This window comes from Haliaeetus albicilla, chromosome 6, assembly GCF_947461875.1.
Source record: "Haliaeetus albicilla chromosome 6, bHalAlb1.1, whole genome shotgun sequence".
Taxonomy (NCBI): Eukaryota; Metazoa; Chordata; class Aves; order Accipitriformes; family Accipitridae; genus Haliaeetus; species Haliaeetus albicilla.
In genome coordinates this window covers 40556112-40571143 of record NC_091488.1, presented here as the reverse complement: position 1 = coordinate 40571143, position 15032 = coordinate 40556112, and the positions used below count along the sequence as shown (strand labels likewise).

At 40.1% G+C, this 15032-nt stretch overlaps 1 protein-coding gene across 3 annotated transcripts in view; it reads left to right on the top strand.

Moving 5' to 3' along the window:
• NME7 (NME/NM23 family member 7) overlaps nucleotides 1-15032 on the top strand; it is a 91050-nt gene that overhangs the window by 28558 nt on the left and 47460 nt on the right. For all 3 annotated transcript variants that reach the window (XM_069785738.1, XM_069785740.1, XM_069785741.1), the window contains exons 5-7: nucleotides 1924-1974; nucleotides 3759-3966; nucleotides 7295-7400. In XM_069785738.1, coding sequence (XP_069641839.1) covers nucleotides 1924-1974; nucleotides 3759-3966; nucleotides 7295-7400 — 365 coding nt within the window. The remainder of the gene's footprint in view (nucleotides 1-1923; nucleotides 1975-3758; nucleotides 3967-7294; nucleotides 7401-15032) is intronic.

Below are 15032 nucleotides of genomic sequence, written 5' to 3'. Positions count from 1 at the left end.
TGTTTGCATACCTTTTTCATATTTGCTTTCCAAAATTATTTGGTGAATTAGTTTCAGAAGAGGATTTTCTGGTGAAATAGTGAATTGTAAGCAAAAACTTTAGGCTATTTGCAGAGCGTAGGCTTGAAGCTTGAGATTGCAAGAGTTCCAGTGACTAGCATATTTTTTAAATCATGTTTCTGCCTTAAGAAATGGAAGGAAAGCATATTAGCAGCATGGTCAATGAAAATCTTTTGAATTTTGAATGGCTTATACTTACACTGAACTGAAAGCAACAAACCAGGAATTATTCAGTTCCAATGAGCAAGTGGTCATTTTGATAAAAAAACTGGAGAAAGCTCTGACTGTTCAAATATTTGTCAAGGTTAGGAAAATTAAATTCTTACGTTCTTCCTGAGGTTATTTCTTTCCTTTGGCAATATTGGGCTTAAGTCTGGACTGCAAACGGGAGAGAGATGTGAAAAGTTCCATTGCAGATGACAGAACCATGCCTTTGTTCATACTTGGAATCTGTTATTTGAAAAACATGCAAGTAATTTCTTTCTTTAAAGAGAGCTGCTCAAGTGAGCAAAATCGTGGAGACCAGGAAAAAATCAGAAGACTGTTTATGCAGGTAAAAATAATTTTCCAAATTTTTAGTCTCCCTGCAGCTCTGCTTCAATTACGAACTTTGTACCAGACTAGGGGTGAGCAATATTGCTTCCTTTCACCTGTCAATCCTCCTGAAGAACTTGTCCTCTACAAACTCCAGCTTCAGAAGGTGGTACACACCACAATTTGGAGCAAGCCAAGACCAAGCCTGCACTTCTGAAAGGGAATTTTGAAGCTGCAAAATAACTTGAACACCTCCATGGATTTTTCTAGCTGTTGCCATGCAGAAAAAGCAATGCAGAAAGCAAGAGTTAAACATGAGAAGCAGCTGGAGAAAAAGCAGGGAAGAGAGTAGTTTGGTTAGCTGCAAGGGGGTGGTGGGGTGAAAAGCCGCAGGATGGAATGCCCACTACTGGATGGATGGTGGGTCTGCACCATGGTCCCTGAAACTTGTGTGGTTGGGTAGCTGAGCCCAGCGCTGCTAGTGGTGTGGCTGTGGCAATGCAGAGCTTGGAGAGGACCACCACCCTGTCTGAAAAGAGTACCTTTTTGCTTCCAGTACCTGATTAAAGGCTAAGTAACAGCTGTGGCACAGACATACTGTGTATGCCTGGTGGCCTTTATTTGCCTGGCAAAGTAAGGAGCCCCCTTCATTACAGAAGCTCCATTACTTTGGGAGAAAGCAGTGTGTAGTAACTGCTGTGTTCCCCAAGACCAAATTGAGTTTTCAAGTGGGAAAGCGTGGGAGAAAGCAAGTTTTAATCTGGAGGGCATTGTGCTGCCTATGTGACTTGTAACATTTGAGGATACTGAATAGAAACCAGGTTACGCAATATTCTGTTGTGCACCAGTGTAATCAAACACTAGCCTTGATAAGGAAATAAGTTCCAGTGAAGCAGGTAGATTGTTTATGCTTTAAAACCTAACTTCATTAACCAACATACACACTCAAACTGAGATGAAGGATGAAAACAACATAACAGCAAATGGCTTGGCAAGAAGGTGACTATGTTGCATTTATTTCTTAACCTGAGAATGTGGGGACCATCAGTGACCCTGAAAGTCCATGCTACGGGCTTCAGTCATTACTTCCTTCCCACAGCAGGAGCATAAGGAGGAGTCAGCTACAAGCTATACCTGTAGCCACACAAAACATGAAAGAAAGTTAAATGTAGTTTCTGTTACTGGACCTGAACACCCCACAATCTGTCCAGCTTGGGAAAACATTACCTGTAGAAACATGTTGATGAATGAGTTTGTGATTTTCAGAGTGTGTGTGTGTGTATGTAGCTATATCTATACTTCTATATCTATGTCTTTTTACTCTTCCAGAAAAGAAGCAGCTGATTTCTACGTAGACCATCAGTCAAAACCTTTTTATAAGTAGGTATATCAATTTCAGCTTGATATGTATTAAGCTTATTTATTGAATGCACAGGATTCATTTGCTGTATTTGGTACTGCAGAACCATGGGAAAATCAGAACTTGTCTTAGCTGAGTGGAGCCCTTTGCAAAGTATGCACCCTGTTCATCTTCCTCCAGGGACAGATCCTTATTTCAGCTATTCAGGGTTTTAACTGACACTCTTTACAGCCTGATGATATCAGGGGAATGTCTTTGGTCTCAGAAGTGAAAATGCTCCTAGCAAGGCGAAACTTCAAGCCGAGGGAAGGAGCATCTTCAGGATCAGGGTGGAGCTTGCAGGTAATGAGAACTAGGGAGAACACTTAGCTGTGAGAATTGATTTGGTAGCAAGTACCCCAAATCATAAGTAACTGAAAGGGTAGTGCATGGTGCAGTTGTTTACTGTACTGCTACCCTTGGACAAAACATCAAACTTCCATGATGCTTCACCTAACATGAAAAACCTTAGTCTTTCCATAACTGACCAGATTGATGCTTATGATCCCAAGATTGTAAGTCTAGTGAATAGTAGGGAAAAATAGCAATTCTCCTTGTTTGGAAAAGAATGTTTTTCGTATTAAAGAATTTAATTTTAAAAAATTATCTAATATTCAGGATTAGTCTGCACAGTAAGCAGTGTTGTAGAAATTGCTTTTTTCTTGGGTGTATGTAAGCCATTTAACTGCATCCTAGACAAGCAGTCTCTGACCAACAGAACCTGAGTTCCAATAGCTTTTCCCTATGTAGTTTCTTTATGTTTATGTAACTTTTCATAGTTTCAATATCGTTCCCTTAGCAAAGAACTAGTAGGATTTCTTTTCTCTCCTTGCCCGCTGATCATTGCATAAATGATCATTAGGAAGAAGATGGTTGGAGAAGCATACACATCCATAATTATAATTGTGTAAAGCTCTTTTTTTAAGAAAGTAGTACAAAAAGCATTGAGTCAACTTTCTCCTTTGTTGGTTCTGTCTAGACTACACAGTGAAAAGGCAGGCTTGTTGGTATGCATGTTTTGTAAAGGTAGAGAATTATAGTTACAGTGTTTTGTTTAATTTTTAAATAGAACGCTTGGGTTTCCAATTTTGGGTGGTTGTTTTCCGTATAAGTGAGGTCGTCAGGACAGGAGACAGGCTGCTCCTGACAACCTCATCTCCTTACTCAGATTCATCCCATTAAAATCAGTTGAGTTCTGCTTATGCCAGGATATGGTAACTCACTGTGTGGTTAAGTCCCCTCTCCCCTGCAAACTTTCTAAATCTTGCTTCTCCCTTCTTTCCCACTTTGGATTTTGGCTGGGCAAAATCCACAGGAGAGATCCACGGGGCACTGGAGCAATCCGTCCTGACAGCAGTGCTGAAGTTGTGTCAGTGGGGAATGCAGACAGGTCATGTGTGAGAATCCTGAAATCCTGCTGTGCAGAAGACATGCTTAGGAATTGTTCCTGTCAAACAAATGGTTAGCAGGGTCTCTTCCACTGTTGCCAGTACTGATCTTTTAAAAATTCTTCTGAAATCTAACATACTACAGAGTAGCTTGACTAAATTTGTATTATCTGGTTCTTTTTCTACGACAGTAATAAGAAGGGTATGTCTGCACATGACCTAGTCCAGCCTCCTCCTCAAAGCAGAGCCAACTTCAAAGTTAGATCAGGTTGCTCAAGGCCTTGCCGAGTTGAGTTCTGAGCATCTCCACTGGATCATATGGGTTTTTTGGTCTTAATTTGTAGTGTGGATCACCATGTGCTGTTTCCATTTTGCAGTGAGCTTCTCCAGTTTATAACGAGTGGTCCCATTGTTGCTATGGAAATCTTAGGAGATGATGCAGTTTGTAAATGGAAAACGTTACTGGGGCCAGCAAACTCTGCAGTGGCTCAGACTGATGCACCAGACAGCATTAGAGTGAACTTTGGACACGATGGCCTAAGAAATGCAGCTCACGGCCCAGATTCGGTTGCTTCAGCTGCTCAAGTAAGTTTTTGACTGTTTGTTGGCTGAGGTTTATTTTTACATTATCTGGTAACAGCTGGGTCAGGAATTCCTCATTTCTTTCCCCACTTGAGTTCAGAACTAGTTTAGATATTCTTCATGGATCCTTTTTAGCATGGAAAAATACACTGTCTGAAAACAGAAATCTTGTTTATCTCCGTCACAAAGGGGAACCTTGGGCACTTTGATCAGGAGAGCATGCCTGGTCATTTTTAATGTCTTCTGTACATTACAAACATTGAGTTAATTGCATAGTCTGCGTAATCTACCTATAGCCTACCAATGTTGGTCATAAAAAGAAAGGGATTAAACAATTAAATCCTTTTGTGCCCTCCTGTGCTTTGCTTATCTGTTCTCCTCCACAGTCCTCACTAGTCTTCTGCCTGCAGCCTAATTTCCTCTGCTGTTATTGTTCAGAATGAATAATTATGAAAACAGGCCACTTTGTAGTGCTTTGTGGTTTGAGAGGTAATACAGTGGGCTTGGCTTTGAGGAGTTCGGTTCTCTTTTGTTTGGTTTGCAGTGTGTCTTTCCTTAGTGCTAAGAAAAAGCCAAGGGACTGGGTGATAGATACTACCAACATTTCTGCAGAATTGAGTTGACTATTTGTGTGTGTTGTTGTGGGGTAGGTATGTATGCTGATAAATGATGGCAAGAATAAAGTTTACCTCATGATTGATTGGTATTGCACTGTGGTGCCTTAGCTCTAGAGCGGTGCGGAAAAGATACCAGTTGTTGCTTCCTTGATCCTAGTCTTTCCTCTATTTAAATTGGAACAGCCGCAGTAGCACAGCTGGAGAGAGACCTGCCCCAGAATACCTAATAAGCTGCCAAGTACTGTATACTAGAAAATATATGTAGAGATTATATCCTGACAGTGAGGGCAGAGTTAGCCAGTCACTTCTTCTAGCTGGCTGTTAGGCTGCGTGGCATAGTAAGCTAACTGCAAAGCGTGGGCAGTTTTCTGCTGGTCAAGCACTCATTTCGCTTATCTGCACAGTGCCTGGGCTGCTGGAACCTCTCCGTGTGCCTCTGGTTTTGGCAAGAAATCATATGCTGGACCTGAAGTACTTTTTCTGCTGGCAGGCTTGATGAAAACAGTACAGAGTCAGAAAGAGTTTGGATGAAATTGATCTTTTCTGATGAAGGAGAATTATAGTCAGAAAAGTCTTTGTAGTTCTGGTTAAATAGCTGGATGTCTTCATATATAAGGGTGAAAGTTTCTCCTTGTTCCTGTGTACTGCCATGACAACTGTGCCTGCTTTTGAACCAAGAGTGTAGGAAAGAGTATCTATTCACATAAAATTTTGATTAGAAGCATAAGTATGTGCTTTGGCTTAAGTTGTTCTTTTTGCATTTCATTATTTTTGAAATGGTGTTTGAAGGCCCCATTCATCTTGCAGCATTTTTATGGCTGTGGGATTATTTTGCTGAACTTTTGCAGGTGTGTGCATCTTTGTGGTGTCACTGATACCACTCTTCAATAAATCAACCAAAATTGTGAATTGAATACCCCTATGCCTGTTTTAATTTAGTAGGCCCAGTATTATATGGTTGTATAGCAATTGCTGTGGAAACCAGTTGGCTGTGTCTTACAGAAGCTTTGCTGAAAAGAAAGAAATATAAGCTAAAGAGACCTAAAGTAACTCTTCTGAAGGAAAGCTGAAGTCTCAACCATGTTTAATGAACATATTGTAAACCGAACAGTTAGAGTGAAAGACTGCATTGTTCTTTTGGTGGCTAAATGGCAAGTGAAAGGATGCCTCTGGCATACTCTAAGCTGGTGTCTCTTTGCAGGCCAAATTTTGGAATTTCTTTAGATGAGGAATAAAGAGAAAGGAAAAGAATTTTCTTTTTAAGGCTCCACTTGGTTATAGTTTGGCATTTCATTATCCTAGTCCTTCAGCGTTATTTAGTTACTTTCCTGTTATGACTCTTAATGGATAAAACAAAGTCTTAAATATCGTAAATATTTTGCTGCCTTTTCCTTGCTGCTTCTTTTAGAGTAAACATTAGTTAGAGTGATACAAGGTCTTTGAAGCATACAGCATCTTTTCAGTAGAAGGATGTAGGAAATGAACCCTTTTGTCTCAGATGGGCCCACTTAAAATGTGGATTATTTGCTCGGAGAAAAAGAAAAACCATTTTCCCTTCTATTGAAAGATCCATTTGTTTGAGTTGTATAGTTGTTCAAGTAAGCATTACAGAAATCATCAGAGTGCCATAAGCTAAAGACTGGGAGATAGCTAAGTCTATTCCATCTGAATTGAGCTAGTAAATTAAATGAGGCAATTGCAGGAAATGTCCTTTAGCACTGCTACTGTTACACAGGAAAAAATCAGATAGTTTCAGTAGTAGTATTTCCAGGATAATATTATTTCTCTTAAATAGAAATTTATCAATTCTCTTACTGAATTTGACCAATAGGTCTGAAATGGAATCTGTGTTTTGAGCATTTGACTAGTGTTAATTGGCAGATTGTGTAACATATGCGAATAAATGGTATGGAGAAGGTGTGAAGCTGGCAGTGAACAGGGAAAAAATATCACTGAGGAAAGAAACCTGGCTGTCAAGCTCACCCCAGTATGGTCTAAGATCCAAGCTATGTGATACCTGAATAGTGATGGTGGGAAGAAAGGAAGTGATCAGAGGCAAAGAGGTTCTTTTGATTCATCCCAGAAATCAGAGTAATTGAGTTCATCAGCTTCAATTCAGTAAGATAAAAAAAAATAAATAGGGTCAATAAGGCATAAGGTGTGAGTCAATGATTTTAGACAAAGTTTAGTTGTTTAAGAGAAAATGAAAAAAAATCTAAACAAATGGGATGGAGATCAGTTTTGTATACAGAAAGAAAACATGCTGAGAAATGGATGGTTGTTGCATTTTTGCTCATATAGTGGAAAAGTTGATATGAAAAGAGGGAAGATAAAATATGTGTATATACGAGTGGATTTGGGAAAGATACTGACAGAAGAGAGAGAGAATTCAGAAAACTGGGAACACCTCTACTAAATGTTTGTGGCAACAACATTTTGAATGTTCTGAATTGAAATGGATTGCATGGCAGAAGTGAAAAGAAAAGCGTTTCAAGAAATATTCAAATCATGTTTTTATGATTGTAGCAATGGTGCCAGAGAGGGAAAGATATATTTGAGAGAATATTATAGGGAAAAAGTATTTGTAGTACAAAAATCTGTAATTAAAGTTTCTCTTCTGTGACTATGGATACTTCAGATGTTGTTACTTACGATAAAAGTTGATGTATGCAGCTAGATCAATCTAAAATGTATTCAATTACAATTGTTTTCAGGAGCTGGAGTTGTTCTTTCCCTCCAGTGGAGGTCATGGACCAGTCAGCAGCGCAAAATTCACAAACTGTACTTGTTGCATTATTAAGCCTCATGCAGTTAATGAAGGTAAGCAATACCAATAGTGGAGGTGAAAGCAATGTGTGCTTCATGATCATTCCTGTGCCCTTTTTTGGGAGAATGAGAGTGCAAGAGCACAGGGTATATTTTATAGTACATGCAACAGTGCGTAGATACGTTGTCTTTCATACACCTTTAGTATTTCTGCAGTTCAGTTCCATTAAGAGTGGGTCGTGCACTTTCCATGTGGATACTGGTTAATTTCAGAATAAGAAGGGAAGGTGAAAAAAGGAAGGATAAAAATATACATGAGATTTCATGAATCTTACTGTGACAGCTTGCTGTGTCCTTGCTCCTGTCTGCCTACCACACTCATCTGCTGGAGGTTAGCATCCTCACGGCAGAGTGAAAGCAGGACACCTGGCCATATTGCAGGGCCTTCCACTCACACAGTAACACATTACATTAAAGCTACTCACAAAGGGAGATTTGTGCTGATATGAACCTTGTTCTGCTGAATGCAGTGGGGATGGAAAGTAGAAAAGGCTTGTTTATGAAAGTGAGCCAAAGACCTAAGGCATTTGTTGGACTCCATGGTGCTTTCTGTGCTGGAGAATGCCCTGTGAGCTCACCATATAAGTATTGGAAATGTTTAATGCCCAACTGTTACCATGCAAAAATAATCTCACTTTTGTGTCCTCTACTTAGATACAGGAGCATGTGTAGGAGCAGTGAGTGCAGTAAAATATTTTGGCTCTGGAACTGCAACAGTATTTTTGAGTGCAGAATAAATACGGCTGTGTGAAAGCATTGAGATTTTTCTTACTAAGATGCAGAGCACGCTGCAACTTTTTAATCACTTCTCTGTGGATAGCTGAAATGGAAACAGCAGAAGTGGCCATAGCAGTTTCCAGGCCTTTCACACCTCAAGTGGGATGTCTGGAGAGCTTGCTGAAAAAAAAAAAAAAAAAAAAAAGGCTTTCACAAGAAAGAGTCTCTCACTCACTGCTGATAATATGCCTGTTATCTCTTTGAGGCCTTGCATGGTATCTGCTACTGATAAGTCTGCCATGCAGCAAAGACAGAGTGATGTTCTGTTTACAGAAATATGGGCAGCAGCTGGGACTATGATCTTATGTAGCTAAATGTTTGCAGAGGACAAACTTTTCTGTGGCAGGATTGTTAGGGTCCTTAATTTGATTGTGAAAATAGCAAAGTGGATAGCTTGGGCTGTGCTTTCTTACTTAGTATATGATTTCTATTACATATGTGCACTCAGACTGTCTCTTAGTGAGCTCAGGTTGTTCCTTCCTACTTTTAATCTTCATTTCTGTAGATTTCATAGTGCCCTGTCTGTTACTTTCTTTCTTTTTTCTTGAACTTCTCAGAATTATTCTGAATCACCAAAGGACAAATTCTGGCCGTGTTTGCACTCCAGCCTGGGAGTGTGAGTGTCTGGAGGAGGTGGGGGTGGTGAGAGAGAGTAAGAGGTATGGGTACAGATAAACAGAAAATGTAAGTGCACACCCAGCTTTGCAATGTGAGCGCTAGAAAGACTGGACTAGAGTTGAGCTTAATATCCAATATATAGTCCTTTCTCTCACACCACAGAGGGCTGGAAAGGCAGACCACAGCTGCCAAACAGTAACTAAAATTTGAAAGACAGTGTACCTTGTGTGAGTGTTCTCCGTCTGTACAGCTTTGATTACTACCCTCAAGAGAATGAAGAAACCAAAACTGAATTTTCTTTTCTAAGTCAGCAAAGCATTTTATCAATTTTAAATTAATATCAAGAATGTTGGAATTCAGGGACTGGCTGTGCTCTTACCTTACTAAGCTCTGTTGTTCCTGCCTGTTTTCTCCAATGTTACTTCGAATGTTTCAAAAGCCACAGGTGCTGCATCTCTTAAAGAGATTATGAGATTGAGGAGATCCTGTAAACTTTCCAGAAGTCTGGCTTCTTTCTGATGGGGAGTTGGGTTTAGGGAAGAGTCGCTGTGGCTGGGTGGTGGCCTCACTCTGGCTGAGAGCACTGGTGTGGCTTCATCTTGCAACTAGACTGATTCCAGTCTGCAGTTTGAGGCAAGATGGATCCTTCTTCACAAGGGCTGCAGGAACTCTCCAACATCAGCCCAACGGGCCAGGAATGTTGCAGGGGAACGGATTTGGCTTTCCTTGCCTGTCCTCTTCTGTCTTCCTTAGCCTTTCTTATATTCTCCTTCAGCCTATTTTTGTGAGTAACAACAAAAATATCACTGAGTGGCATCCCTTTTGGTACACTTGGTCTTCTTACAGTGCACTTTGGATCATCACACCTAGGAAGAACCATGCACGACAGAGTAGAGAGCTGTGCGCTAGCTTTGCAACAGTTTTTGGAAGTCTTATTTCTGAAATTACTCTATTATGATTAAACTGACTGTTTTAAAGTTGAAGGAGCATAGCCTTTGCCTCCTATAGATTTTAAAGCTTTTAAAGTTTTGAGCATGCTGTGTGGCAGTGGCAGGCTGTGTCTATGGGAGTGCCACCATTCCTCCTTCCCTGTGCAGACTGTTTTGGAGTTGGAGAATAGCATGCTGAAAGGGTTTGGGGGGACCAAACAATCTGCTCAGGAGGACTCCCAGGTGCCTGTCTGAAACAAGCAGACAAGAAGGCAGAAGCCCATCTTCAGGGATTAGAGGTGGAGCACGTTGGCCCCATGGATTGTGCATCTGTAAGGAGAAAGTTTGAGAAAGGAGGGGCTGACATATTTGTGCTCAGTGATCCATGACAGAGTGGGGAGGCCCTGCTCATCTCATCTCCCTTTTAATGGCTGTTAGCAACTGTGTTCAGTGATACCCTAGACATTCTGGTTATATCAGCAACATCTCCTGTATCTCAGTTGAAGTAGGTGCTATAGCAGCTTGTGAGCTGCCCTCTTGGCAAAATTGCATGTAGGACACTGCCTGATCTTAAAAATAAGCAACTTGCTTACCCCCAGCAATGGTGCTTCTAGGTGTGGCTGTCCACCCTGCTGTTTCTGGTGGGCAGAACGTAAGTGGAAACCCAGGAGCTGGAGATGAAAGGAAATGCTGTGTGGCCATCATTGTGAAAAGGTGGCTTGGCAGAGGCAGAGGCATGGAGAGGAATTTATGTGGGTCAAAGCAGCAGAGCCTGTTATGCATTGCAGATTTGATTTGTGCTCCACAAATTTTTGGTATCGAGTATCTAAAAATAAACCTTTTTGCCATTTCCTATGTGCTGCTGAGGCTTTGAACTTGATTATCTAATTACGATGAATATAATCTGCTCATTACACATTTACAATTATGTGAAGTTTCACTTACATACTTGAGTTTATACAGAGATTTAGTCTTTATTTCTGCAGAAACTTTTGATGGAATTCATGATTTGAATTTTGCTTTCTGGTCCTTTTTCCCAGTGTTTCTTTTTCCTCCAGAGTCTGTTGCATAACTGATTCTTAGAAGGAAAAAATCTTCTATTTTTCCATCCTGGAGGATGGTTTGCTTTAACCACAGCTGTAAGCTAGGAGGCTTTTCAGCAAGCATACCTTGCTGTCAAAAGGCTGGACCTAATCTGTAGTTTACACTGGTTAGTTCTCTGACAGAGTCCTTTCTTAGAAACTGACTTTGATTACCGTAGAGGGCTTATAGGGTTCCTATCCAGTGACAAAGCAGTGGAAAATCACCGCTGGTTTTATCTCTGGCCTTGCTGACCCTCTCATGACGGGTATACGGAAACATCTGTTGCTAGGCAGCTGCACCAGCACAGCCTGACCACCTGCAGCAAGACCTGGCACAGCACTCACGCACGTGATAACTCCTGTAAGCATGAGTACCAAAAGTGTCTGCCAAGCTGCAGAGGAAACCTGGGGCCTGATAAAGGGTGTCCGGGGAGTTACACAAAGTTTAACTTCAGCTGTCAAGGGTGCTGGTAATGCTGGAGGGGTGGTATCGCCAGCCCTCTAGGACCGTGTGTCATACGCACCTCTTAAAGAAGTAAGGCAATAGCTATTTTGTCAGTCTGGTGTCAGCATAACGTCTTCTGTGGAGGATCAGAGATGGGAAAACAGCTGGGAAGGCCACTGAAGGCAATGTAGCCTAGCACTCTGGACTAGACAGCTTTAGCTCATTCTCTAGCGGCTCCTCCCGGCAGAGATGAAGCACTTCCCTGGCTAGCTGGAAAGTTGGCAGTGGTGAGGTGGTTGTATTTTAACTCTGAAGAGGGTTTGCAAGAGCAGTCCAATTCCTCTTTATTGGGAGCTGAAAGAATGCAAAAGCAACCTGATGCTACTCCACGCAGACTTGTTCCGACCAGCGGTGTGTTGGGGAGACATGATGTGGTTTGACTCCTCTAGAATCTGCCATGCATTTCAGTGTCTTTTAGCGTCCTCTTTGTCTTCTCCTGAGACCAGTTTTCAGTCGAGGACGATGGTAACTAGTAAGCACAGTTCCTCAGTGTGTTTACTAGGACTATAGGGCTTAATTGTTTAATAACTGGAGAGTTTTAGTGTGGATCTGTGTTCTGTAACCCACTTGCTTCTTGTGCTTGGAGCTTCTGATAATTTGGATACATGGTCACAGTTGCAATCATTTAGACATTCTCTTTTTGTAATTCCCCTTATGTTATTAGATCTGAAGGTATTAGCAGTAGTGCTCAGAAGCCAAAAATGTAAGTGCACCAAAGTGGATGAACTTCAGTTTAATGCCCTGAGGACAGTTATGACTGTACTGTTTTGTTGGCAGAAATAACACCTTGTAGATCACTGGGTGGGATTAACTTTAATGTATTTATGTGTAACAGTTTAGTCATGTTTGCTGTAGGAATTAGAATTTGGTATTTTGTGACTGGTTTAAAGTTTCTTTGATGTGGCTTTTCCTTAATTCCTTTGAAAAACAAGCAGGGAAAAAATTATGAAAGCAGTGGTGATCAGGCTATAAAGGCTGAGGTCAGAAGTTTGTTATATTTCACATTTTGTACTTAGGTTACAGGACAGAGTGTGAGAGGTGAAATCCTTCCCTCCTTTTCTGCACTCCCAAGCTGAGACATGGGTTCTCCTAAAGTCAGAGTTTTGTCAAAAGCAAATTTGGGGCTAGAACTGTGCCAGGAACTTGAAAAGCAAAACTGCTAGTGAGGAATTCATTGGACCTGATGCAAACTGAAAGGCCTGCCTAGAGGTGAGGAAGCCTCTATGGTCTTGAGAGCTCCTAGATGTGAGACTAGCTACCCGGACAGGTTTGTTCTCCTAGTATGTCTTAAGCTTGAGATTTTGTTCTAACATTGCTGGTAAGTTAAACCCTTGTCCCTCTTTTGTAATGATAATGGTAAAAAAAGTTACAGTGCTGTCTTCCACATTATTCTTCAACTAAAACTTAAGTCTCATAGAAAACAAAGGGAGTGGGTTCTTCCCATGTGGAAAAGATATTATGTGGAAATAAGGTTTTAGACCTGTTCTGAGTGGATGATAAATCTTAAAGAGTGCTGTTATCTTAACTTAATACCTACTGGACTGCTTTAGAAATTCATAGACCTTTATATTGATCAACAAAATGCTGCATGACAGGTAACCCTAAGAATCATATTTCCTTATTTATGTGAAGACTTGGAAAAATTTTAATTGAGAGAGTAGTTCTTTGCTCCAGAGACAAACCTAACTTGGACAAAAAGAATACCAAGGACAGTAGTTCAGTCTCAAGCAGGTACAGAACAAGGGTTTACTTACGTAGAATCTCAAAGGAAGTTACTTTACAAGAGAGAGTGGGTAGAGAAGGACCAAAATCCAGCATTTTAGTAGCTTATATGCCTGACTGCAAACAACTGAAGAGCTGTTCCTGACAGACAATATACTTGTTGGATTTTGAAAGAGAGAAGGCATTGCTGTGACAATGTCCAATTGACCTCTGTAGTGTGCTAAGTGAAGTTACGTGTATGTGGTTAGGCAAGGAAATAAGCTGGAAAAGAAAAAGAGGATGGGATAGAAGAGGTGCAGATTTGTCACCATTCTCAGGACTAGGTATCTATATAATTGTTTTTTATCATGATGATTTGTATTCATTAGATAAGATTTTTTAAAATTGTAAACAAACTCTGGAAATTGGTGGTTTTTTTCACCCTGGGTTTTTACATGTAAGTTTGAGTAACATTATTTTGATTTTCAGGAAACTTTAAAATAGAACAAGGTTTTCAGAAAGCTGTTTTCTCATACTTGAGAAAAAATGAGGAAAGCAATTTTCTCATAAGTAATCTGAAAGTATATCTTCCGCCTGTGATAAGTATTCATAATAGAAAGGTGAAGTGCAGATGCTGGGGACTTCACCTCATCGTAGGCAGAACTTTTCTTTGTATCTTGTCTACAAAGTTGAATACCAAGGGGCGTCAGTGATAGCCTTGATACACTTAACAATTAGATGTCTAGAAGGAACTATGTGAAGATAGAATCTGGAAATGTAAAAAAAAAAGTAGGATGAACACAAATCTTTGCATATACTTCAAAGAAGTACAGTAGGTCATTTGAGATGTGACCTCTGGATATTCCCACATGCAGTATTGCAATATGGCAATCTTAGTGCTGAAATCATGTGAAAACTACCTAGTAAAGCACTACGCTTTCACATGCAGGCCTTTTTTGCAGACAGATTTCCCCAGGCAGAAGATGTATTTATGCAAAATTAAATGTACTTTGTTTCTTATGTTTTCCTTGAATATATTATATATACGGTTTTGAAGTGTTTGGTGGTGTCTGGTGGTCCTGGGGTTTTGTTTGTTTGTTTGTTTTTGTTCTCTTTAGAGAAGCTAGGAAAAAGTGATTAAAATAAAAGCAACCAACTTTACCACTTTATCACCATTTTTTAAGAAAAAAATGTAGCTTCCATGAGAACAGTAGTCCATCCACTTCTGTCTGTGTTTTAAATTATTTGCTGTAGTTGTAATGACGGATATTCCTCGCTTGGGATGTTTGTTTTTGAAACTAAGCCTATGTTGGTTTTTGATTAGTTCCTGCATAAAGTTTTAGCAGCTTGGCATTGGCTTCCCAACTTTGACTTTGGATTTCAGTGGCTAGTGGGGAAGTGACATTTATTTTTTCGAATTATGAAAAATGTATTGTACATTTGAATTGATTAAGAGGGGGAGGTGAACTGAATCTAGAAATCCTTTCTGACAGTTTGAGACTGCAAGGAAGAGGAGGAGGTATACTTCAGAGAAAAAAACAGATCAAATGGCACAGCCAATCCTTACTGAAGCTTGTAAGTATCCTCCTACTACTGGAAGGAGAGTGTTTCCCAGTAGTGTTTGGTAGACTTACATTAGTGGTGCTCCTGTTGCTGAAAATCATCTCTGTGCAGGGATGATGGTGTTTATATATATATATATATATATAAAAATAGATTAGGAATGAGTGTCTTGTTACTGCATTTTAGGATTTTCATTCTTAAAGGGTTAAAGAAAAGTTAATTCTAAGAGTCATCCAGGGAATTTCAGGCTAATGAAACTTCTTTCATACAAGGAAACTGATGAATCAAGAGTCTATAATTTCATTTAAACCATTTAGAAAGTGAAGATATGATGGACATTTTCCAGCATGTCTTTTTTGAAGGAAAATATGCTATACTGATCTCTGAATTCTCCAAGTATGCTTTCCATAAAGGAAGGTAAAACAGAGCCAGATAGTCTAATTCACTTGAA